General features: G+C 51.1%; 1 protein-coding gene across 5 annotated transcripts in view; it reads right to left on the bottom strand.

The window, feature by feature from the left end:
• ERG (ETS transcription factor ERG) overlaps positions 1 to 25,990 on the bottom strand; it is a 265,741-nt gene that overhangs the window by 172,986 nt on the left and 66,765 nt on the right. For all 5 annotated transcript variants that reach the window (XM_043593593.1, XM_043593592.1, XM_043593595.1 and 2 more), the window contains 2 exons: positions 19,814 to 19,914; positions 10,879 to 10,966 (listed from right to left, as the gene is read on the bottom strand). In XM_043593593.1, coding sequence (XP_043449528.1) covers positions 10,879 to 10,917 — 39 coding nt within the window. In that variant the 5' untranslated portion in view covers positions 10,918 to 10,966; positions 19,814 to 19,914. The remainder of the gene's footprint in view (positions 1 to 10,878; positions 10,967 to 19,813; positions 19,915 to 25,990) is intronic.

The following is a 25,990-nucleotide window of genomic DNA, read 5'->3' as shown; positions in this document are numbered from 1 at the left end:
AGCCGGAAGACCATGGGGCAAAAAATTCAGTTCCCTGTCGACAGGGATGCTGGGCAGACATATAGAAGCGTCTAGGGGGTAGACTGGGACACCAGCTGTTTTCAGCCGTGACCTATTCTGATCGGTCTGTGACACACCCTGATTGGTGTGCCCAAGCTCCTTGTCAACTATTTTGATTATTCGCCCTTCAAGGGTTGGGAGGCACTAGCAGGAAAAAAAAGCCACTGCCAAGTTATGCCGGGTTCATCCTGCACAGGACGCAGAGCTCCAGATGGAAGAACCTGGCTTTGACGCAGAAAGCCGGCTCTGTGCGGCTTCTGTGAACACGGAATGCCTTTGCTGGTGGTTCTCAACAGAAAATAGATGTTTCTCTTACTTTTACTGAACGGGTCAGGTAGAAAACTGGGAAATGCACAAAAGTAAAAATAAGAAACACTCTCCACGTTTGAAAATTCAAGGAAAGTAAAGAGAAGTCTCAATAGTTGTGAGCAAATAAAAATATTTATCTCGTGGGCGTCATCCCAAACATCAGAGGTCAGAATGAATGCTAATCTGTATGACCAACAGGGCGTGGATTGGGGTTGATCTCATTAAAATATAATTTACACCAGTCATTGAGAAAAGCACCAAACCTTCTAGACATTAACTATGAGAAGAGCTGCCCACAAGAACTTTCTGCCAGTTTCCCCCCTTCTATGTTTGTCCCACTCCAAGGGGGCTCTTGTCCCCTCCAGGCAAATCACTGCTACCAAGGCCACCCGTGACTTCTGAGTTGTCAACCCTGGTGGTCCTCACCTTTACTCTCTATTCACTGGCTCTTCCTCTCGGCCCTCCCTGGGTTCTCCCTCCTCTTCCCAAACTCTGCATGTTGGAGGGACCCAAAGCCCATCCCTCAGGCCCTTCTGTATGTGGGTCTCCAGGTGACCTCCCCTAGTGACCCAACCTCGAATGCAAGCTTCTGACTCAAAATGTAGGGCTCAATCACATCGTGTCACCCACTCTACTCAAAACCCTCCCACGCTCCGCAGCCCCACACGCAGAACAAGACTGAAGGGTCTTACCCCTTGCACATGGGAATCTCACGCGTGGCCTCACCATTGCCTCCTCAAGGCCACAGCCCGCGGCTCTGAGCTCACTCCGCACCCTCCCCACAACAGTCTCCTTGATGCTCCTTCAACACGCCAAGCAAGCTCCTTCCTAATGGTCTTTGCACGCACTGTTCTCGCTTTCCGGGAACTTCTTCCCCCGACGGGATAAAATGGCTCATGGTCTCACATCTTCGGCTCTCCGTTTGAATTTCGACTCCTCCAACAACCTTCCCTCACCTCGTGTGTAAAATGGCACCTCTCCCTCCATCACCCTCTCGCTTACCTTACTTTTTGTCCTACACAATTATCAACCAGCACTGTACTCACACACACACACGCACACACAATGTGCACACACACATGTTGGCTGTAATACTGTAATGTCGCACGTACGTAAACATATCCTATCTCCACCCCTAGAATGTAAGCTTCATGCAAGCAAGGATCTTATCTGTTTCGTTCATGCTCTACTCCCAGCAATGTTGAATGATTTCATTGAAATGGGTCAAAAAAAAAAAAAAATGACCAGAGATAATACAGCTCGCTGATCAACGTGCGAGGGGGTGGTCACGTGCACCAGTTTCCAAGTGAAGGGACATCTGTCAATCTCCACTTTCCACCTGCCACATCAGCAAACGTCACCAGTCACAACAAAGTATGATCAAACGGCACTCTCGAATTCTTGCTGGAGAAGTACAGAGGCACAACTGGGTGGGGAGATTCGTATCAAAAGCCTCAAAGTGTTCATGCCCCCTTGCATTTATCACAGTTTCCGGTCAGACAAGCGTGAAGGAAGCAGGCTTCCAGAAGGACTAAGCTGGCAGCGCTGAGGAAGAACGGAAGGCTGGAGGGAGGGGAACCGCAGGCAGAGCAGTCAGAGACCCTGTGACAGAATGGGGCGGGGGACGGTGCAGCCCTGTCCTAGTGCCTTACGGAGCAGGTGCTATGAGCCAGACACGAAGTGAGCGGAGACAGGCTGAAGAGAAGCCTTAAGTTTTAAGCCTGGGTCCCTGAGACAAGTGGCCGCTGTGAAAAAGGGAGAAAAGGATGAACAAAAATGCATATGTGACGACGATGACGAGATGATGGTGGTGGCGGTAATGACAACAGTAACCACTGCTACTTACTAGACACTATTCTAACACCTCCCCACGAATCACCTCGCCTGACGCTGCTACAAGCCGAGGAGGTGCTATCGTTATCCTCACCTCCTGATGGAGGACTGAGGCTCATAGGGGCTCAGTAACTTGCCCCAAACCCATCAGTTTCAAAGGTCAGACCTGAGCTCATCAAGTCTGGCCTCACACACTGCCTGCTCACCCGCTACCCTAGAGCGGCCTTGCCCCAAAGGGAGGAAGTACTAGAAAGGAAACGATGCTCTAGAAGCCCGAACCTGACCTTGGCAGAGGCTGGGCTCTCTGCGACCCGGACAAACCACTTGAACTCTGGACTCAATGCACCAGGGGACGGGAGGGTGCTCTGGAGACCGAAAGTATCACACAAACGGACGTACGGTTCCGCTGACTGGTTTCTGAGTTGAAGGCACCCGTACCCACATCCAGGCGAGCCGTCTAGCAGGTGTCTAGAAACGAAGGCTGGAGCTCAGGGGAGAAACCAGGGCGAGAGGTAGCACAATCTCCCGCACGAAGGCGATCGCTGGCGTTGGAGATCAGAAGGTAAAGAGGTGCCAAAGGAAAAGGAGCAGGTGGAGATTAAACCAAGGAGAGGTCAAGCAAGACTCGTTCCCGCTCAGTCACAAGAGCAGGCCGGAAGTGGGGAGCACCGCCGGGAAACGTGCCCCTCGCGTCCTGAACTCGCTGCAGCCTGACCTGGCCTCCAGCTCCTGCCTCCTCGACGCACGCGTTCCCAGTGCTGAGTGTGGCACCAAGGGCGATGGCAATGCTCGAACCCCAGCTGCACAGAGGGACCGTCACGTGCGGCAGGGACCCCGCCCCGTGCCATCTCTCGAACTCTCAAATGCTGGGTGCTGACCTGAAAAAAACTCTCGATTCAAATTCTTGGTAAGTTAATTTCCCAGAAGGTAGAAGAAGTGGCAAGTGACGCTTTTTTTTCCTCTGGACTCTGTCACACCCGATCACAGAACCCAGGAAACGTGCAGACATTTTGAAACCCACGTCCGAAACGTGTTCTTGAAACCCTTACAGGTGTGGCTAGGATATTCAGAGCGATGGTACAGAACAACATAGCCCCCTACGCAGACAGAAAAGAAGAAATCAGTTGCTTTGGTACGTATTTATCGGTGATCTAAGGCTGGGTTAAAAACTGACGATTATTCACCGTTGAAGCCAAGTCCCCAGAAACACTGCAAGTGCTTGTAGAAACGCAGCTCCCGAGTCCAACCCAAACTGACTGGAGAAGCAGCTGGCGGGGGGGAGCCCAGGAATCTGCATTCTGACTCGATCTCCAGAATATGTTTGAGAACCGCCTCTGGGAGAGAAGTGCCAGCTCTGTAGGGTTCTAACCATTGCCCTGGAAAGTGACCGGGTCTCCTCCAGCCCTGCCCATACCTCCCGATAAAGCTGGTGTCCTCCCTGAACGTCAGCGTCTCTGAATCTTAGCAAGGAGTCCCCGGTTTCGGGGGCTCTGTGCAGCATGGCTAGGAGAACGTGCCACCGAACCCCCGCTGCGTCCGGAGCACAGCCCCCAGCAACAGGTGACTGAGCTCGGTCCCCAGCGACACAGGAAGCCGGTGAGGAGACAGAAAGTGCAGCCCACCTTTGGCAAACCTCACACATAAGGTATCTGCAGGCGGGCCATCAGATGTTAGAAGTCTCCACTGTTTTGCTATATCAAATATCTTGGTATCTTCAAGGAACATTGTTTTCCTTTTTAATGTTTATTTATTTTGAGAGAGAGAGAGAGAGAGAGAGAGAGAGAGGCAGAGAGAATCCCAAGCAGGCTCCACGCGGACAGTGCGGAGGCCGACACGGGGCCGGATCTCACAACATCAAGTTCATGACCTGAGCCGATATCGAGAGTCAGACGTTTAAACCACTGAGGCGCCCAGGTGCCCCTAGGCAATATTATTTTCTGATTATAAAAATAATACACCTTCATTGGAGAAATTCTGCCGTTCTATGTTTAATTAAGCACCACCATTCTGCAGAAAAAGAAGTGTGGCTATAAATGGCCACAAAGTCATCAGGCTCCTGGAGGTAGGAACCCCGCTGGAGTCTGATCAAAGCTGATTTGCTGGGGAAAAGTCAGGCAGCGTATCAAAGGCTTCTATCGTCTTCACAGTACACAGACTTTGGAGGGAAACCGGGTCTCTGCTGAGTATGTCTTCAAGAGGATAAACTTTCTACCTTCCGGTGAAGCAGTTACTATAAACCAGGTTTGCAAATATGTGGGAAATGTCTGCAACTCAATGGGTCGGGGTTAGTAAGTGAGCTCCACGCTTCTCCCTTCTCCCGGGCAACGGATTAAATCACCGCCAAGTCCCCCCACCCCCTACTCGGGATGCAGGTTGGGGGACTTCGTGCATCTGTTACTTTAAGACTCCTGCTCACGGGCTGGGCTCTCCAGCTTCCCAGTGACCTCCTGCTCAATTTCTGGCTACTTCCTAAAACTCTTCTAGAACCTTCCATGACACACAAAGAGAGCTTACACGTGGCATGATTTACAGTCAGAAACATTTAGCGTCACTTCCAGAGCGGCGGCCACGAATCACGTGGGAACAAAGTCAGTTCGGCAGTTCACTCCTTGGCAAGTACTGACCTTATGTCTACTTTCCTCCAGAATACTATCTCTTCTTCCCTCTTCCTTTCTACTGCCACTGTGTGAGAGTATGCTAATATATAACATTATATATTAATAATATAACAATATATTCTATAACTGCCATATTTAATAATGTAACAATATATTGTTATACTAACAGCATTAATATATTAACATACTGATATGTCCATACATTTTTAATACATTAATATTAATGTTAAAAATACCAATATTTTATTGATACGATATGTTTTATAATTACTATAACACATAAAAAAGATAAAATATAACATTATACATTAATATATAACGAATGTGGTATTAATGACATCATAATATGCTGATAGTAACATGTAATGTGACAATAAGTGCTTACTGTGTGCTCTGAACACTTTAAATATGTTAACATGAACTAGTCTAATTCTCATGATTCTGAGGCAGGTACACTATTTACCCCCATTTTACAGCTAAGGAAACGGAGGCAATCGGTAAGTGAAGCCAAGTTTCAGACCCAGACTACTGGTCCCAACACATTTACAAAAAAATAAGCAAAAAATGTAAAAGCTGAAAGGAAGAGGAAAAGAAGCAGGGGGAGGGGGAATCGCCATCAGAAACAGGACCGAGTAAACCGATTTTTCGGTCCTTCTCCACCTGCAGAATCAACAGGAAACCAGGACGGAGCCCTCGTTTATTCCACGGTCCATCAACTGTGACTGATCCTCACAGAGACTCTTGGGGATCGGGATCTAGACCAGTTCTAGTGGACAACAGACCCGAGGCTGGCCACCCTCCTGGGGACGACGGAGGGTCAGTGTGTCAGTGGAGTGACAGACTCCAGGCATTTGTAGGCGTAGAGGCTCCTGAACTGCACCTGCGAGCCATCGGCCACGTGGAGCATGCTCAGAATCCCCCCGCGTGCCTCCCCTGCAATAAACAGTTAAGTGTGATACCTCGGAGGACTTGAGGCCACTAGGCGATCAGAAGCACTGGGACATGTGGGCACAGGTGCCGTGAGGGGGATGGCTGAGGATAGCTGAGTACCTGCTCACAGGTGAGGACAGGTGAGTGGGTAGAGCAGGTCAGGCAGCTTCCCTTCGGCGTCCGCCCATCCCCCTGCCCTGGGTCTCTCCTTGGCTGTGTGCAGCGCCACATCCCAGGTGTTTAGGAACATGTGACTTGCACCCTGGATGGCAGGTGCTGTGTCTTTGTGGTCCCTTATTCCCCCACCCACCCCAAGCCCCTTGTGGGTACAGGGAAGGTGCTACTCAGCTCACAACAGGCAACCTCAGAAACCCGTTCCCCAAGCTCTCTCCTCCCTGACAAGGTAAGTAAGGCCCGTCCCGAAGTATGTACTCAGTGTGGCTTTTTTTGCTTTCGGACACACATAGTTTTCTCTGACAACATGATGTTTTCAGTCCCATCACATTTTTTTCAATGCTTATTTATTTTTGAGAGAGAGACAGAGACAGGACGGGTGCAGAGAGGGGAGGGGCAGAGAGAGAGAGAGGAGACACAGAATCGGAAGCGGCCTTCAGGCTCCGAGCTGTCAGCACAGAGCCCGACGCGGGGCTCGAACCCACAAACTGTGAGATCATGACCTGAGCCGAAGTCGGACGTTGAACCGACTGAGCCACCCAGGCGCCCCAGTCCCACCACTTTTTGATCTTTACATGTGGAATCACATTGTATTTACTCTCCTGTGACTTGTTTTTTTTTTCCCAACCTTGAGAATCATCCACACTGATACACAGACACAGGCAGACACTTGTTATTTTCACTGCTGTAGAGTATTCCATTATAGGGCTAGAATGCCATTTATTTATCCATTCTCCTGGTGGGCATCTGGGTTGTTCACTTTTTCCTCATGCCCATCTCCAGGTATCCAAGGGCAACAGGGGTGTACCCAGGGGTGGGACCGCTGGAGCACAGGGTCGGTGCGTCTTCAGCCTCACTAGGCAACACTTGACTTACACCCCGAAGGGTCATGCTGATTTACGCTCCCCCTCCCCCAGTGTGCAGGAGACCATCCTGAGCACCGCATCCGAACCTCAATGCTATAAACTTGCACTATCTCTGTATTATTATTTTTTCCCTTAACCCTTCTCTCAAAGCCACCAGACAACATATCCCACCTGTGCACCCATCTACTCTGATGTGATCACTATGTTTTAAGTGCGTGCATGAAAATTACATGACGCGGGGGAAGTGGACATGTTTTCATGTATTTGCGAAAAGCATCGTGCCATCGATCACATTGTTTTGGACTTTTTTTTTCACCAGACTCCGTGTTTTGTAAGACAGACCCATGCTATTCCGTGTCATCACAGACACTATAATACTGTACTTTTAAGAGGGATGCTACCCTCATTTTATAGAATACCACAGGAACAGCTCACAGTAGGTCAACACTCAATGGGGTTTTTGTGTGCTGCGTGTAATTACAGAGTCCTCACTCTGACCCCACAAAGTCAGTGCTTGCATTTCAAATAAGAGGAAACCCCAGGCACCTGTTCAAAACCACCCAGGTTAGTAAATGAGGGAGCAGGATTTGAATCAAGTCTTAAGATGCCAGAACCCTCGCTCTGATTCACGACACGAACCTAGCCAGGATGCACGAGGCAGACAGTTCTGTAACCGGCATCCCTAGATCACACACACCTCTGGTGGACCAGTGAGTGAAACTCGAATTCATACAGGCCTCGCTTGATCAGTTCCGAAACGTACAACCTTCTATGCGAATACCTGGTGAACAGCCTTAAAGGGAACAGTTAAAAAATGTGCCAATCGGCTGTCTCTTTAAAGCTGTAAACTTGACTAATATGTTATTCCTTTTCCTCAAATGTTAGCATATGGAAGTATTAGGAGGATGAAATTCTTGAGAAGAAACGCAATAATGTGAATCAAAAATTCCTTTATCAGAATGAGAATTAATGGGGGGGCGGGGCGCCTGGGTTGGTTAAGTATCTGACTTCGGCTCAGATCGTGATTTCGTGGTTCACGAGTTCGAGCCCTGTGTCGGGCTCTGGGCTGACAGCTCGGAGCCTGGAGCCTGCTTCCGATTCTGCGTCTCCCTCTCTCTCTCTGCCCCTCTACCACTCGTGCTCGCTCGCTCTCTCTCTCTCTCTCTCCCAAAAATAAACATTAGAATGAGAATTAATGACCAAAATCTCGAATCCTAACAAAACAAATCTGCAAGTCTTTCCCTCCTTGGGATAATAGCGTGGGTTGACATCTGACAGCCATGGACTGCACCCACCCAGCAGAGCAGAAGCATGGTCATACACCTGACATGCTAAGATCATGCTTATGTGACACAGAAGTACCATTTCTAGCGTAAGACAGGACGTGGAAGGACCAGCAGAGAAAGACAAATTAAAATGTGCTTAATGACTTGGTTTTAGCACCGACAGAGAATAAGCTGAAAATGTTTTCTTATTAAAGTTCTGCTCATTCTCTTTGTCAACGAAATTGCCACAACTCTTAATATTCTTTTAAATCAACAATGTTCTATATTTCACAGTTACTTACCATCCCTCCCTTTTATTATTATTATTTCTAGCTCCTTAAACACATAAAAGGGGAAAAGTAATTTGTTCTGGCAGAAGAGGGTTATAGTAAATCATGGAGAATAAATTTCTTAAATATGAAAGGAACATGACTTCCCTCCGGATCAGACTATGGACACAAATGTGAAGTCATAAAAGTCTGTTTCCACGCACACCTGCAATGTTAAGTCACTTCTGTGGGGAATTCAGGTCCTTTTCAGATGAGAAAAAAAAAAAAAAAAACGTTCAGTAGCAATGAGCCAAAGACAAAATCTTCCACTATTTACATTAACACATCAAGTGGAACGGTTCATATGCCATTTATAAGAACTTCCCCTCCCAGAAATAAAAGCTGCACTCAGCCCACAACCAGAGACTTCACAGCACATAAAATTTTAGTGAATAAATTTCCCAAATCAGGTGTTTTAAGGAAGCCGTGGAAGGCCATCTATTTTCTTAACTATTTTGGCAAGGATATCAATTCCACATACAAAAAAAAAAAAGCGGGGGGGGGGGGAGTCCAGGAATAATTATTCAGATTCCAATAGCTGGAATTTGATAGATTTTACAAAGGAAACAAATGTCTTTAATATAATTCTCTGCAACTCAGAGCCAACATCAGCTGCTAATAACGGCACTTCTAACGCCAGTTCATCTTCAAAACACACAGAAGCAATGTGAGTTGAGATTTATTTTTTTATTTTTACTTTCTGAGTTGATATGTATTAAAAAAAAAATTCTCCTGGTTCTCTTTCTCTTCAGCCTTCACTTACATTTATGGTAACGGCTATGATGATAATGAGAGAAATCAGAACTGGAAATACAGCTCGCTCCTGAGATCAAATACCAACCTGTCCACTAAACACATCTTCAGAGGTCATGCTTCTTAGGTTTATCTAAGACTGTTTGCATTTGATGAATTAACTTTTAAAAACAAGCCCTAATGATTTCTTGCTGACTTCAGCTTTTCCTTCCCGTTGGCTAGGAATAAAATGCCAACCATGATGACTTTGGGTGGTTGACCTTCATAGCCTGAGGCACAGGAGATTCTTCTCGTATGGCCTTCTCCATGAGCTTTTATTTGCATCCCTCAGCTTCACGGTCAACAAAGGCGAAATGGAAAAAGCCTTCCCCCTCCCCCGTCCCTGTGTGGCACGGACACGCTTGCCAAATACGCCCCAGGAATTTCCAAAGGAGCCTTACCACGTCCACGGGAGACTGCCCGCTGCACGTGTTACAGGCATAACTGTCCCGGTCCCAGTGAGACATCACACACAAGCCACACGACAGTGTCCGCCACAGAGGTCTGCTCCTCCCCGACGCTGAAGGCTCAACACCCCTTGGGGAGCCCCTCTTTCTGACGCCTCGGGAGCACCCACCAACCTTGAACAACGCGCTGAACCCGTCACTTCTAAATCCGCGGTCAAACGTGGAGGAAGAGCCTGAATTACACCCGGTACATAGCACTCCCAAGCGCGCTGCTTTTAAGATGTGTGCGTGCGTGTGCGTGATGTTGGAGGGCACTTCATATTTTGGCCAAAAAAGGGTGAACTTTCCTTTCAATTAGAAGCCACTTTCCGTTTTCAGGAAATGTTTCAGGCCAAGAACATTTAGATGAGTGAAACCTACGAGGCCACTTAGGGAAAACGAATACATGCAGGGGACGTGCAGAACTGGCAAGGTGGCGGATGATCTGGGCCAGTGTAGACAGCTGAACTAACTAGCACAGGTGTAGACAGCCGATCTGGGTAATGTGGATCAAGCCCCAGTGTTTCCTGTAACTTTTATTTGGGTCAAGTTACTAAAGCCATCACTTCCTCCCGGCGGCTGTGCCCGTGTGTGCCAAACGGGCCGGCTTCCTCTCAGGACTCCCGGGTGGCTCGGGACTCAACCTTGTTGCCTCACCTCCAAAGACACGGGGAGGTGCAGCTGGGGAACAGGTGGAACAGGTGCCACGTGCGGGCGTGGCCAGGTAAAACCACCCCTGGGCACAGGAAGTGCGAGGGTACAGCCTCCGGCGTCCTCCCGGGTAACCCCAGGCAAGGGGCAAGGGGGTGGCGTTAAAACAGAAGCGGGAAGAATCCGGATGTGGCTTCTGTGTCAATTCGGGGGTCAGCCATGTTCTGCCGAAGGTCAGACAGTAAATACTTTCAGCTTTGCGGATCACGCGGTCTTGGTCGCCGCCACTCAGCTCTGCCGTCAGGACACGGAAGCAGCCACACACGGCGTGGAAACCAGGAAGAAAGCAAAACTTTCTTTATGGACAACGAGATCTAATTTGCCACGGGTTAGGAAACATTCTTCTTCTTCTGATTGTTTTCAACCGCTGCATATTGTGAAGACCATTTTCTTAGGTCACGGCGGTCTAGAAACAGGTGGCGAGCCGGACCGGGCCCACGGCAGAGGCTGGCTGCCCCCCGCACGGACTGATGTGTGGACAGGCATCCACCAAAATCCAGCCAAGGAGGAAGCAAGAGCGGCTCCCCGGCCGAGATGAAACCTACCTTGATGTGAGCTGCTGGGTCCGGGACAGTCTGAACCATGTCCTTCAGTCGACCAGCTTGTTCACCATCCACTCAGAACCTGAGGCAGCTGGGTGACAAAAAGGGACAGTCGTCAATAACCACGTCTCCACGCTTTGCTTTCCGTTAGGACCGAACGCCACACACTACGGTAAAAGAATCACAGCTTTTGAACGCGTTTGGCCCAGCAAGCACCTTGCTAGGGCAGGAAGCGCCCTAATGAAGCTCCTGGAAAATCCACTTCTCTCCTGCCGGGGATGTCACTGCCTTTGAGGGCCACTGAGACAGTGGTCTGACAAGCCCAAACAAACCCACGTCACAGGCAGCCCACGCACATCATGGTACACGGGCAGCGTCGGTGAGGGATCCTTTAAAGGAAGAAATGAGGGTCGCCTGGAGGGCTCCGTGGGTTAAGCGTCTGATTTCAGCTCAGGTCACGATCTCAGGGTTCGTGGGTCCGAGCCCCGCGTCGGGCTCTGTGCCGACAGCTCAGAGCTTAGAGCCTGCTTGGGATTCTGGGTCTCCCTCTCTCTCTGCTCCTCCCCTGCTCACGCTCTGTCTCTCTCAAAAATAAACATTAAAAAAAACCCAAAAACTAATACCTAAACGTCTTTAAAAGTTCACAGTTAAGCTCTTAATGAAAAGCACAGCTATCACTCATTGAATGCCTAAGCAGCAGCCCTTGGACCAAGGGCTCCACAGGAATTTTCCATTTCATCCTAACCACCGTCTGAGAGTCAGCATCCCCACTGTCCAGTCGGGGACATGGAGACCCAGGAAGGGTCACCGATTTGTTCGGGATCACCTGCTTAATAAGCAACGGAGCCAGGATTCAAGTCGCACTGGCCTGACTCCGAGGCCGCTGAGACATTTCAGTTTGACAAGATGAACCGGTTAAGCCCTATACGAGGAAGGTATGTTAATTCATTTTAGAATTTAATTTAAATTTAAATGAGTTAAATTTAAAGGTGTCCATACTCCAAGGATAAAGACCTCATCCAATATATTCCTTTATTCAGATTATAAACCAGCATGTTCTGGTTCCTGTCCGTCTGTCCCTTCCCATCCCCAGAGCCACCCTCCGTGGCCCCTTTCCCTGCCCCGTGCCCCCAGGGCTGGCCCCCACAGGCTGCCTCGGTAGGGTTCCCTTGCCCTCTGGCCCCCAACATGTTTGGTCCCTGTGACACCATCTGGAGACCGTGCAGGGGCAGGAGGAGAGAGGGGTGGGGTGTTTCTTGCCCACACTTCCCACCACCCGTTCGACACCCCCTCCTATTTGGCTACCGTTCTGGTCATAACTGACCCTGTGGTCACCTCTCTTGTCCTGGGGACCCTCCCCCTGGGCTGCAGGAACCACGCCCCGCCCCGTCTTTGGTTCTCTGTACATCTTAGCCATATGTCTTCTCTGGCACTAAAAACCCCTCTTTCAATTTATATCTTTAGGTGCCATCACCATTTTCTTTCAACTACCATTTTTTCGTTGTCTTCTTCTGTGCAAAGCTGGCCTATGACTCTTAGCAGTAGTAAACTGCCACACGAAAATAAACAGTTCAATTCCAGGACGACAGCCACGAGAGCGGTCTCTCGAGTTTGCTGTCGACCACATTCTTCCAGGGGTACGCAAAGGCGCTCCCTGGAGCCCTAACTACGTCTGTGTTCTGCCTTTCCCACCCTCTCAAGGCACAAACACATCCACTCCCAACAAAGATGGGCTTCTCACGGGAAGCCTTCGCCTCCAGGTCTGCGTGCTTGGGGCCTGTCTCCCAAAAGGGCTTCATGGAGTCCTCCCCGAATCAGGGAGAGCGTGGCTGAACGAGGAGATGACAAACGTGGACCCCGGCTCCTCTGACGCGAGAACCTTCGCCTCCCCCAAGGCGGTCTCCTCAGGAGAGCAGAGATCCCCCCAGGAAACAACACTCTGCTCCCAAAGCCATTCGGCCTGAGAGAGGCCCGTCCTCCAGCCTTCCTGACAAAAGGAAGGCTCCCCGCTGCACGACCCCACGCTCAGGAGCAAACCGTTCTTCCTACATGTTCTGGTATCCCCCTGGGGCAGCTCACCCCACCCAATTCTGCCTCTCTGCACGCATATCCTGCCGCTCATAACAAGTTAAAGTTCATCCTTTCCCACCAAATCGGTGGAAGGAACGTTCCACTGGAAGTCTGGAGCCCAAGCCTTAGTAGATCCAGAAGATTCCTCTTCCTGACTCTGGGAACCCAGTTCCCGTACTTCGAGCCGCACGGCAACGTGGCCAAGGCCCAAGGCTGGTGCCCAGCTGACAGCCAGCACCTTATGCCAGACCCGTAAGGCGGCCACCCTGGACACTCTAGAACATCGTCTCTCACGTGGCCACAGCCCCTGCTGACATCAGGAAAACGGAACTATCAGCTGAGTCCAGGCAGCCCACAGAACCATGAGAAATAGTAAATCAGTTGTTGTTTTAAGCTATTAGGTCCGGGGACAGTTTATCACAGATGGAGAACCCAAACACCCGGTAAGTGTTCTAGATACCTAGAGAAGGCAGAGACTAAGTAGCTCATGGCGTGCTGTCACCCCACGGTGAACTACAGTGATGGTTCCAGTTCCCTCCCCTCCTTGTGTCTACACCTCCTGCCATATGACTTTGTGGTTCGCACACCTAAGAGGTCGTTTGTTTCCCCAACCTTTGTTTGGGAGCTGTCCACACGACTTGCTGCAGTCACCAGAATGCACCAGAAGGGCAGTGTGCCAGTTCCTGGATAAAGCCCCAAGAGGCATGAATTGTTTCCACTTGCAAATTCCCACCACCACAGGAACGTGCCAGGCTAGAACGCTGGAGGAACAGAGGCACGTGGTGCAAGGCCAAGCCATCCCATATCCCCAGCCAAGAATATTCTAGATCATCTGATAAGACAACCGAACCCTAGGCACAGGAGGGACACCTCAAGACCAAAACTGGCCAACCAAGGCCAACCTGAATGGCCAACCCACAGGCTTGTGAGCTAAATAAATTCTTTTTGTTTCAAACCACTGAGATTTAGGGTGGCTGTTACACTGCATTTTTGTAGCAGTAAATTACTAATACACACAATATGCCTTAGATAACCAGGCTATCAAGATCCCCCTTAAAACTTTTCCAGTTAGGGGGGCGCCCGGGTGGCACAGTCGGTTAAGCATCCGACTTCAGCCAGGTCACGATCTCACGGTCCGGGAGTTCGGGCCCCGCGTCAGGCTCTGGGCTGATGGCTCAGAGCCTGGAGCCTGTTTCCGATTCTGTGTCTCCCTCTCTCTCTGCCCCTCCCCAGTTCATGCTCTGTCTCTCTCTGTCCCAAAAATAAAAATAAACGTTGGAAAAAAAAAAAAAAGAACTTTTCCAGTTAGGGGTGCCTGGGTGGCTCAGTGGGTGAAGCATCTGGCTCTTGGTTTCAGCTCAGGTCATGATCTCATGGTTCATGGGTTCAAGTTCCGTATCAGGCTCCGCACTGACAGCGTGGAGCCTGCTTGGGATTCTCTCTGTCCCTCTCTCTCTGCCCCTCCCCTGCTCATTCTCTCTCTCTCTCTCTCCCTCTCTCTCAAAATAAATAAACTTAAATTTTTTTTTAACTTTTCTAGCTACAGAGATAAAAGAACTCAAACAGTGATTTCAAAGGGAAGAAACTTTTCCCAACACACAACCGCACCATTTCCATCCAGCTAAGAGACAGGACCTCAAACCCCCGTCCTCCCCTCAAAATGAGTTTGGAAACTGAAGAGTAACCAAGATACCACCACCCGAAGGGCCTGTGAGCTTCGCAGAGCCCTTCCTGGAGCAGCCGAATTTCCACTTCACAGGATGGGACCCTGCCAACTCTCTGGGGATTCCTGATACGACGAAATGCAATCAACGTTCCGGATGCCCGAGACCACAGAAATGTCACAGAAGTTACAGCTGCCATTCAGTGTGTGACCAACCGAGAGATAAACTTAAGGAACAACTGTGTGTGTCTCCCGTCTTTTATGGGGAAGCTGTGGGTACTTTCAGAGAGGAAATGGCAGGGAAGGGGGTGTATATATCCCTGATGCATCACCACCGCACCCCTCAAGGGATGGGAACGGGAAAATAATCCATATAGATATCAAGAGGTGCCCAATGAAGGTCAAGGACAACACCCAGAGGAAGGAGACAGTTGATACACAAGGGGAGCCAAGGAGGTGCCACCAAGGAGCCTTGAGGCATGTGGGCTGGCCGGAGGCGGGAAGGTGGGGGAACAAAAAGGCCCCCCTTGCTCCCCATACATGAGGGAACCAAGGCATATGACCTTAACCTCCAACCACCACCAGGATCACCATCGTCGGAGGGATTTATTAAACATTCACAGAGCAAATGGCGCCCCACCTTGCAAACCAGATCAGCTCAAAAGCAAAACGCCTCGAGACCAAGAGGATAAAAGTTCTACCACTTAGCAAGCTACCTCCTCCCACAGAGGTCCCTGGCTGGTTCTGCGGCCATTCGGGTGCTTATTCTTTTCCGCTCTTTGGGAGGAATTTTGTGGATTTTTTGTAAGAGTGCTTCTAATTTCTTTCTGTGATGCTGAGGATTAATTTTTCCAAACTTTAGTTGTTGATGAATGACGTTTGGTTATGTATCATTGTGGGAAGGCTTTCATTTTCCATTTTACCTGGCTTTGAACCCTTGCAGAGCTTGGATCCATGCTGTCTAAAAACCCCTCCTTTAATATTTGTTCCCTGCGATAAATTCATTTGGTAACGTGTCTGTTTATGACTTTGTGTTTCATGATCCAGCATTATTTCATCATTGGGTATATTAAAAAATAAAAGGTACCGATACCCAACAGAATTCTACTTGTCACTGTTCTTCATCCTTTTTTCAAAAATACCGATGTCGGGGCACCTGGGAGGCTCAGTCATTTGAGCCTCTGACTTCGGCTCAGATCATGATCTCACGGTTCGTGAGTCCGAGCCCCGCATCGGGTTCCCTGCCGTCAGCACAGGGCTGACTTTCGATCCTCTGTCCTCCCCCCCTGCCCTCCCCCGCTCGCACACGCTCTCTCTCAAAATAAATAAACATTTAAAAAAATTAGTAAGATTTTTAAAAATAAAAATGCCAATGTCTTACAAAACAGAAGCAAATATTTGATTTGGGTTACTTTACTATAAGTGTATAAAGCGTGGATGGACACACAGTGCCACAAGTAAAATACGCATTTCGTAATGCGGGAGGCAAGGGTGCAAAATGGTCCAGAGAAGACAGGGATATTTGCAGGGTTGGGCAAGAGCACACATGGAGGTGACCTACCTGTCCTTCCCAACCCCATTCTGTCCATATGCAAGGGGCCCTCCCACAGTCATGTGGACACCCCAGTCCACACTGCCATGCCCTACTGAACAGCTGCCCTGATGGCCATGCTTCAAGCCTAGGGAAACACACAGAATCTACCAAACAAGACAGACTGCAGGAAAGAAGCCTGGGCAGGCCCTAGAGATGCTCAGGCCAGTCTGGGCAGGAGCTGTGGGTTCCCAGGCACCGCAGGTGTGGTGCGGAATGGGGGATGGGTGCAGCTGGGGAGACAAGAGGGTCCTCGAACGCATGGAGGAGGGAGGGTGCTCTTCTCAGAAACCCGAAAAAGGCCACTTCACCCTGTAGGGCCTATAGCTACTCGTCTATAAAATGGAGATAATATGACTGTGGTATAATAGAAGAGATATTTCCGGGCGCCTGGGTGGCTCAGCCGGTTAAGCGTCTGACTCTTAATTTTGGCTCAGGTCACGATCTCACGGTGTGTGAGTTTGAACCCGAGTCAGGCTCTGCACTGACCGTGTGGAGCCTGCTTGGGATTCTCTCTCTCCCTCTCTCTCTGCCCCTCCCCTGCTCTCTCTCTCTCTCTCTCAAAATAAATAAACTTGAAAAAAAAATAGAAAAGATATTTGGTCTTCTCCCCCGTTCCTGGCACAGAGCTCTTAAAACTACTGGCTCTTCCTGAGTGAGAAGACCGATAGAAGCATCTAACGATGTGACCTTTGAGGGACCCCTAGAGAGCGTCACAGAGGTCCCAGGAAGACCACGCCTCGATGAGAAGCCTGGGGCTTTTGGTCCCACCACCATCTTCTGGGGAAGGGAGAAGGGCTGGGGATTGAGTTAATAATTGATATGCCTTGGGACGCCTGGGTGGCTCAGCTGGTTAAGCATCCAACTTCGGCTCAGGTCATGATCTCATGGTTTGTGAGTTTGAGCCCCGTGTCGGGCTCTGTGCTGATAGCTCGGAGCCTGGAGCCTGCTTCGGATTCTGAGTCTCCCTCTCTCTCTGCCCCTCCCCCACTCATGCGCGCACGCGCCTGCGTGCTCTCTCTCTCTCTCTCTCTCTCTCAAAAATAAACATGAAAAGAATTTTAAATAATTCATATGCCTTTGTGATGAAAACTTAAAAAATATATATATACCCAAATGACAGGAGTCAGAGCCAAGAGGGTGATACATTCCAACTCCATGGGGACAGAAGCACCCGTTCTCAGGCCCCTTCTAGATCTCACCATGTTCACCTGTATCCTTTATAATAGACTGTAAGAGTGAGTGCAGCATTCTCCTGAGTTCTGTGTCCTTGTAGCAAATTACTGAATCACAGAAGGGGATGTGGGAACCCCGGGTCTGTGGGCAAGTTGGACAGAAATGTGGGCAATCTGAGGAGGGACCCGGTACCTTGAGTTGGCATCTGAAGTAGATGGAGGAGGTCAGTCTTGCGGGATGGAGCCCTTCATGTGTGGGGCGTGACACTAACCCCAGGGAGGGTCAGAACCGAATTAAATTGTAGGATACCCGGCTGGGGTCGGAGAGTGGGAAAATTCGTTGATGGCATTGAAAAAGACACTACATACCTGATGTCAGGAGTGGGGAGAAGAGACTCCTCAGTTTTCTACCTCCAAACTGATGGTCAGCGGTTCACACAGCTGTGAATACTGGGTTTGGCCAGGGTCTGTTCCCAACTGGTTAGTACCTGAGTGGGGACCACTGTTGGGCTCTCCCTCCGCGGCCAACTCCACCAGGCTTTTGTGAAATTACATTAAATCACACCCAAGAAACCTCTTGTGGTGCTAGGTACACAATAAGCACTTAGGAAGTGGTAACAGCTATGATTGAGAGAGCAAAGATTTGATGCTGTGCAAAATGCTGCAACTTTGAGAGAAATAATTCTCAATAAACAAATTCATAAGGGACCTTTGTCAATTGACTGGAAACATCCTTGACTTAAAACCTGAATGTTGGGGGCGACTGGGTGGCTCAGCTTGTTAAACATCGGACTCTTGATTTTGGCTCAGGTCCTGATCTCACAGTTCGTGGGTTCAAGCCCTGAATCAGGCTCCTTGCTGACAGTTCAGAGCCTGGAGCCTGCTTCAGATTCTGTCTGTCCCTCCCCTGCTCTCTCTCTCTCTCTCTCAAAAATAAATAAACATTTAAAAAAATAGAAAAAAAAAAAGGGCACCTGGGTGGCTCAGTCGGTTAAGAGGCCGACTTTCGCTCAGGTCATGATCTCACAAATCATGAGTTCGAGCTCTGCATCGGGCTCTGTGCCGACAGCTCAGAGACTGGAGCCTGTTTTGGATTCTATGTCTCCCTCTCTCTTTCTCTGCCTCTCCCCTGCTTGCACTTTGTCTCTCTCTCTCTCTCTCTCTCTCTCTCTCTCAATCAAATAAACATTAGTAAAAATTAAAAAAAAAAAAGAAGTTACTGAGTTAAAGTGAGGTCATAGGGTAGGCCCTAAGCCAATACGACTGGTGTCCTTACTCATCTAGAGGGCAGAAGATATGAACACCCAGGGAGAAGATGGCCATCACACGCCAAGGAGAGAGGCCTGGGGCAGACTCTCCCCCGCGGCCTCGGAAGGAACCAACTCTGCCCACACCTTGACCTCGGCAGCCAGCCTCCAGAGCTGGCGATCTGTTTGTGCCGTCTGAGCCCCCCAGCCTGCAGTGATTTCTCCCAGCTGCTGGGGAAAACGAATACACCTTTACTGAGGGACTTGTTCGATATTTCAACTGATGAAGATTAGGAGGCCTGATTTAGGGAAGGGTAAGCGGGGAGGGTGTGCCTCAGGAATCATATCTGATTTATTTTCCACTCTTTTTACCAGACTAACTACCACCTCGGCTCAAGGAGCATCCCAGGCACTGTGCATTACCGTCCCATCTACTAACCACTCCTGGCTTCATTTTGGCAAAAAAGAGATTTTTTAAGTTCCGTGGCCCAAATGAGTGTTAATGTAGGCCCCACCATAACCTCTTCCAACCCCTAAAATGCTTTTCTGAGGGAAGCCTGATGGTTCTCCGCAGCCAAAGGGCACATTTTGTAGATAAAGTGCTGAAATCCCCCACCTTTCCCTGTGTCTGCCTCTTGAGATGAGGCTTCCATGGAATACAAGTCAAATAACTATAAAATAGCCACAGAGCAAATCTGGTGATATGACAGGAAAATGTATATATCATAAAGCATGAGTATCTGTAGTCACTGTCCTTGGCCTCCGGCTCTTCTGGAAGGAGGAGACGAGAACAGAAGGAAGTGGAGAAAAGGGTGATGACAAGGTCAATACTTGCGAAGCAGGGACAAAACCAACCATCCCCTGTGTCAGGGGCGGGGGCCAGCAGACCATGCCGGGCCAGGGGCATCTTACTTGGGGGAAGAAATCAGTGGAACCAACACCATCCCTCAACGTACATCAAACAATCCAAAGAAGGGTCTTCGGTTTTTGGTTTTAATTTGTCTTCATCATGATAAATGTGCTCTTCGATCGTCATCCTCCATTTCACCCACCTCCCCACCAAGGGAAGGTCTCGGGAGGTTTCGGAGCACAAAAATCAAATATTCAAGATACCAAATATTTATAGATTCTTATTTAAAAAAAAAAAAATTCTTGCCTAGGAGAGGCAGGGTTATCCGGGATTTTGTTTTACCTTTAATTGCCCTTGGCCCCACCATCTTTTCTCTCTGTGAGTCATTTGTCTTGCTTTTGGCCAACACTACTTTTCTTGGGTCTTCAAAGATCGTGGGACACCTGAAAAAGAATTTAAATATATTAAACCTTGGGCTTTTCCCCCCAAATATTAATACCAAGGATCAAACGTGTGCTTAGTGGCCAAACCTATTTCTTAAATATTATTTTAAAATATCCTAGGGGCGCCTGGGTGGCGCAGTCGGTTAAGCGTCGGACTTCAGCTCAGGTCACGATCTCGCGGTTCGCGAGTTCGAGCCCCGCGTCGGGCTCTGGGCTGATGGCTCAGAGCCTGGAGCCTGTTTCCGATTCTGTGTCTCCCTCTCTCTCTGCCCCTCCCCCGTTCATGCTCTGTCTCTCTCTGTCCCAAAAATAAATAAATGTTGAAAAAAAAAAATTTTTTTTTTAAATATCCTAAAAAGAGGGGCACCTGGGTGGCTCGGTCGGTTGAGCACCCAACTCTTGATTTTGGCTCAGGTCACGATCCCAGGGTCATGGGACCGACCCCGAGTGATGCTCTGCGCTGTGCGTGGAGTCTGCTTAAGATTTTCTCTCTCTCTCCCTCTTCCTTCTCCCCTGCTCACACTCTCTCTCCCCGTCTAAAAAAAAAAAAAAAATCCTAAAAGGAGAATGGATTTAAAATCCTCCCCTTAAAAAAAGGCAGGGGGGAGAGGGGTGACAACATCTCCCCAGGAAAGCTCAGCGTTAAGAAACAAAAATTAGGAGTGAAATAAAAGCCAAGCCTGAACTGGCATAGTAAAGCACACATACACTTTTGCAAAGAAAACATTTTGAACATGTTTTCCTTCCTTTGCAGACCCCAGCTTTAGTAATAATGGTTTCTCCATCCTTGAGCCCTTTTGTCTGCTCAAACAAAGAGTAACAAGGTTTATTAAACATCCTGGGAACTGTAATTAAGCAATCATTTTAGTTCCAGGAAAGAAACAATCCTTTTAATTTGTAGATGCTTAGGAGGATCCATGTTTTTTAGAAACATTAGACACACTACCAAACTGAAATAAGGGAGAGAAGGGGGGGGAGAGTCTTCCTTAGAATATGCCTGTTGCCACAGCTCTAAAATCCAATCTCTTTTTTTGGTGATACAGGAATTTCAGGGCTCATGCAACTTTCCAAGTAAAATATCCAATCCCAAAATGTTACATTTAACGGAATCCTCACAACATGACAAATTGCAAATGGCAACTGTTTCAGTTGAAAATATTTTCAAACTAGAAAATGTCTTAAGTGTTGCATCAAAATCAGTATTTGCAAGGGGCGATAGTATTTATAAATGTTTCCACGGTCCCGCTGGCTCGCCCACTCTGCTCGGGGCGCCAGCCAAGTCCACCGAAAGTCTCTGGGCCTGGGCTCTGGGACAGTTCGTCCGGCTGCCCCAGTCCCCACAAAGTGTCTGCTGTGATATGGGAAAATGTAAATTCTCGGGAAAATATTAGAATCCAAAACCACATGCGTAACGTGATTCCAATATTGTAAAAAGACCAACACGAGCTGGATGAAAGACAAAAGGGAAGGCGGAAAGGGAAGGGGGCGGCTCTAAGGAAGGGTACGGAGTCGCTCACAGAAGCGGCTTTGAGGTTCCAACACGAGGGAGTCTTATTTTCTCGGTGATCTTCTTTGGGGTACGTTCCTAATTTTCAGAACGAAGAATATTCATTTCGATAACCAGGAAAAAAAAAAAGAAAAAAAAAAAACAACTAAGCAATAATCCTTTTATGTTACTCGACGGATTTCCGAACTGTTTTCTTGACAGTGATGTGTGACTTGTACCCACCCGGCCTTGGTGGCCTGGTGCCGGCCTCCCTTGATCAGGGACACGGTGCTCAGCGGGAAAGGGGAAGGGAACGGTGAACTAGATCATGCTCTGTGTGGCCGCGCAGACCCTGAGTTACCAAAGGTGTTCCCAAGTTTCTTTTTCTCCAAATCCAAAAGGCAATATTGATTAGCGCTTGGCTAAATGCTTTCCACGGACAAGTGATCAGAGTAGTATTTAGTTTCCAATTGCCGAAGAGGGAGTGAGAGTTTTTTAAAAGCACGGGCTGAGATTTACTATCCTATGTCATCTCAGAGCATCCTTCAGTGCCAAAACCTCTACATGCCGAAGGAATAACCTGATTTATGACTGAATATTGCTGGACCTGATTTAAAGACAAGAGTAAAGCCCAGAGAAGATTCTATTAAATACATGCAATGGATATTTTTAAATTAGCATTATGGCGTTATTAATATTTCATTTATCCAGAGGGCACTTATCTGACAACATAAATTATCCATAACACAGCTGAGAAGACACAAAGGATCCAAAAAAAATGTCACGAAGTCCGGGGAGAGAAGCTTTGCCAGAGAAAGGCACGCTACCAGCCGCGTGAGGCTAACAGCTGGCCCGGTCAAAGCGAGAAAGTCAGAAAATTTTGCAAACCAGACTCCAGAACTCAAAAAATGCAACCATTTGAGAGCTCTGGTTTAAGAGCACACCGCTTAACCCTGCCCAACAGTCCCTGGTCGCGCCGAAAGCAGAGACCAGAGGACCACGTGGCCCTATGAGGACACCGCCCGCCCCCCCCACCCCCCAGCCCCGCCACGGCCAAGGACTACAGTCCCCACCACCCTCGGATTCCGTGTGGCTCCGAAGTCTCCACAGTCACAGGAAGAAGGATGTGGTCGTTAGAGAGTGCCCACTGGACACGGGTGGAGCCAAACGCGTCTGAGCATCTGAAGGGCAAGTTCATTTGCCAGAGCAGCCTTGGTGCGGGGGAGGGAGCCCCGGGCTGGGATTCCCAGGCTCGTGCTGACACACGGCAGCTGCCAGAGCTGCTCTGCACCCCAGTTTGCTCGTCCACAAGCTGTGGGCGAGAGACGGGGGTGCGGGTGCGAGAGAGGTATTGTGGGTAACAGACAGGTGGCGTGGATGAGAGACAGGGGGCACTGTGAGAGGCGGCACAGGTCAGGGAGAGGTGGCACAGGTGACAATTATGTGGCACGGGTCAGGGAGAGGCGGTGAGGGTCACGGAGGGGCGCGGGTCAGGGAGAGGTGAGGCGGGTCACGGAGGGGCGAGGGTCGGGGAGAGGCCAGGCAGGTCACGGAGAGGCTGCGCGGGTCGGGGAGGGGCGGCGCGGGTCAGGGAGAGGTGAGGCGGGTCAGGGAGAGGCGGCACGGGTCAGGGAGAGGTGAGGCGGGTCAGGGAGGGGTGGCGAGGGTCAGGGAGAGGCGAGGCGGGTCACGGAGGGGCACGGGTCAGGGAGAGGTGAGGCGGGTCACGGAGAGGCTGCGCGGGTCAGGGAGAGGCGAGGCGGGTCACGGAGGGGCGCGGGTCAGGGAGAGGTGAGGCGGGTCACGGAGAGGCTGCGCGGGTCAGGGAGAGGCGAGGCGGGTCACGGAGGGGCGCGGGTCAGGGAGAGGCGAGGCGGGTCACGGAGGGGCACGGGTCAGGGAGAGGTGAGGCGGGTCACGGAGAGGCTGCGCGGGTCAGGGAGAGGCAAGGCGGGTCACAGAGGGGCGCGGGTCAGGGAGAGGTGAGGCGGGTCACGGAGAGGCTGCGCGGGTCAGGGAGAGGCGAGGCGGGTCACGGAGGGGCGCGGGTCAGGGAGAGGTGAGGCGGGTCACGGAGAGGCTGCGCGGGTCAGGGAGAGGCGAGGCGGGTCACGGAGAGGCTGCGCGGGTCGGGGAGGGGCGGCGAGGGTCAGACAGAGGTGAGACGGGTCAGGGAGGGGCAGCGAGGGTCGGGGTTCAGGGAGAGGTGCCGCGGTGACAAGGAGGTGGCGCAGGTCAGGGAGGGGCGGTGAGGGTCAGGGAGAGGTGAGGCGGGTCAGGGAGGGGCGGAGAGGGTCGGGAGAGGTGAGGCGGGTCAGGGAGGGGCAGAGAGGGTCAGGGAGAGGTGAGGCGGGTCACGGAGAGGCTGCGCGGGTCGGGGAGGGGCGGCGAGGGTCAGGGAGAGGCGAGGCAGGTCACGGAGGGGCGGAGAGGGTCAGGGAGAGGCGAGGCAGGTCACAGAGGGGTGGCGAGGGTCAGGGAGAGGCGAGGCGGGTCACGGAGAGGCTGCGCGGGTCGGGGAGGGGTGGCGAGGGTCAGACAGAGGTGAGACGGGTCAGGGAGGGGCAGCGAGGGTCGGGGGTCAGGGAGAGGTGCCGCTGGTGACAAGGAGGTGGCGCAGGTCAGGGAGGGGCGGCGAGGGTCAGGGAGAGGTGAGGCGGGTCAGGGAGGGGCGGTGAGGGTCGGGGAGAGGCGAGGCGGGTCACGGAGAGGCTGCGCGGGTCAGGGAGGGGTGGGGAGGGTCAGGGAGAGGTGAGGCGGGTCAGGGAGGGGCGGCGAGGGTCAGGGAGAGGCGAGGCGGGTCATGGAGAGGCTGCGCGGGTCAGGGAGGGGTGGGGAGGGTCAGGGAGAGGTGAGGCGGGTCAGGGAGGGGCGGCGAGGGTCGGGGAGAGGCGAGGCGGGTCATGGAGAGGTTGCGCGGGTGGGGGGTCAGGGAGAGGTGCCGCGGGTGACAGGGAGGTGGCGCAGGTCAGGGAGGGGAGGCGCAGGTGACAGGCGGTGCTCGTGGCAGCGCCAGGCGGACAGACGAAGACACCGCTATGTTCAGCGCCGCGGGGCCTCCCGGTTCCCCGAGCACCCTGCACGCGGAGCCGCTCCCCGCACCCAGACCCTCCTGGCCACCTCGTGTCCGCCGCGGCGCAGGCTCCACGGCGAGGCCGGCTCCCGGGAAGGTGCCAACCTCCACGTCCAGACAGCGCTCCGTGCCCCCCGCGACAGGGAACAGCCCGGACACGGGGCGAACGGCAGCCTTTCGAGAGAAGGCTCCATCGCCACGAGGGACGGACGGAAGGATGCCCGGGACGGAGGGGCTGCGATCGCCTCCACGGTCACGGCGAACTCGGTCGGCTCGCTCACAGCCCCCGGAAGGCCGCAGAGGCGGCCGCGCGCGTGTGCGGCCCCGCCCCCTTCGCAGAGGGCGCCCACATCCCGCCAGGCCCGGGGAAGGCTAGTGACCCTCCCCCACTTCAAGGGCAAAGCCGACCCCGGGCCACCCCTCTTCTTGTCACTGGCAGGTTAGGGATGGGCCACTCGACACCCGGGAAATGAGCTGGAGCACTTTGGGGAAGAGTCTCCAGGCGGGGGGGGGGGGGGGGGGGGGGGGGGGACTGTCCTCTCTGTGTGACACTTGGGGCTGTGGCAGCCATCTCAGGTCCATGAGGGCAGGTACCTGAGGACCAAACCGATAGGCTGTGGCTGTCTGGGAGTAACTGCAGGAAGCCTCTGGGCTTCTGCTCCGGGTGGGGAAAAACAGAATGCACCAACCCCGAAGGCAGAAAACACCCTATTCGCTCTGGTACCTGCGAACAACAGAGTCGCTTTCGCCGTCTGTATCCAACTCAAACAGATGTGCTGAATATGCTCCACAGTTGAAACTTTACAATAAAGTGATCTGGGGCGCCTGGGTGGCTCAGTCAGGTGGGCGTCTGACTTCGGCTCGGGTCACGATGTCACCGTTGGTGGGACCCAGCCCTACTTCGGGCTCTGTGCTGTCAGCGCAGAGCCTGCTTCGGATCCTCTGTCTCCCTCTCTCTCTCTGCCCCTCCCCCACTTGCAGGCTCTCTCGCTCGCTCTCTCTCGCTCGCTCTCTCTCTCTCAAAAATAAATAAACATTTGGGGCGCCTGGGTGGCTTAGTCGGTTAAGTGTCTGACTTCGGCTCAGGTCATGATGTCACAGCTCATGAGTTCAAGCCCCACGTCCGGCTCTGGGACAGCTTGGAGCCTGGAGCCTGCTTTGGATTCTGTGTTTCCATCTCTCTCTGCTCTCTCTCTCTCTGTCTCAAAAATAAACATTAAAAATTTTTTAAAAATAAATAAACACTTTAAAATAAAATAAAATAAAATAAAACGATCTGCTGGAAATTAGCCCATAAATCTCTCTACATGAACACTAGACCTAGGACTTGGAAAACAAGTAACGATCATTAAGGGACGTGGCCCATCGCAATCTGCACATGTATTAAGCATCCAGCACTGGTGGTGAGGACATGCCCTCAATAAACACAGGGTTTGATGGGGGGATAATACTTTTAGTTAAATGACCGATTGGATGCAGAATGGGGGTGGGGGGAGAGAGTCGTGAGAGAGGTACAA

Source organism: Prionailurus bengalensis, chromosome C2 (assembly GCF_016509475.1).
Source record: "Prionailurus bengalensis isolate Pbe53 chromosome C2, Fcat_Pben_1.1_paternal_pri, whole genome shotgun sequence".
NCBI classification, from domain to species: domain Eukaryota; kingdom Metazoa; phylum Chordata; class Mammalia; order Carnivora; family Felidae; genus Prionailurus; species Prionailurus bengalensis.
This window is presented reverse-complemented; position numbering and strand designations above follow the sequence as displayed.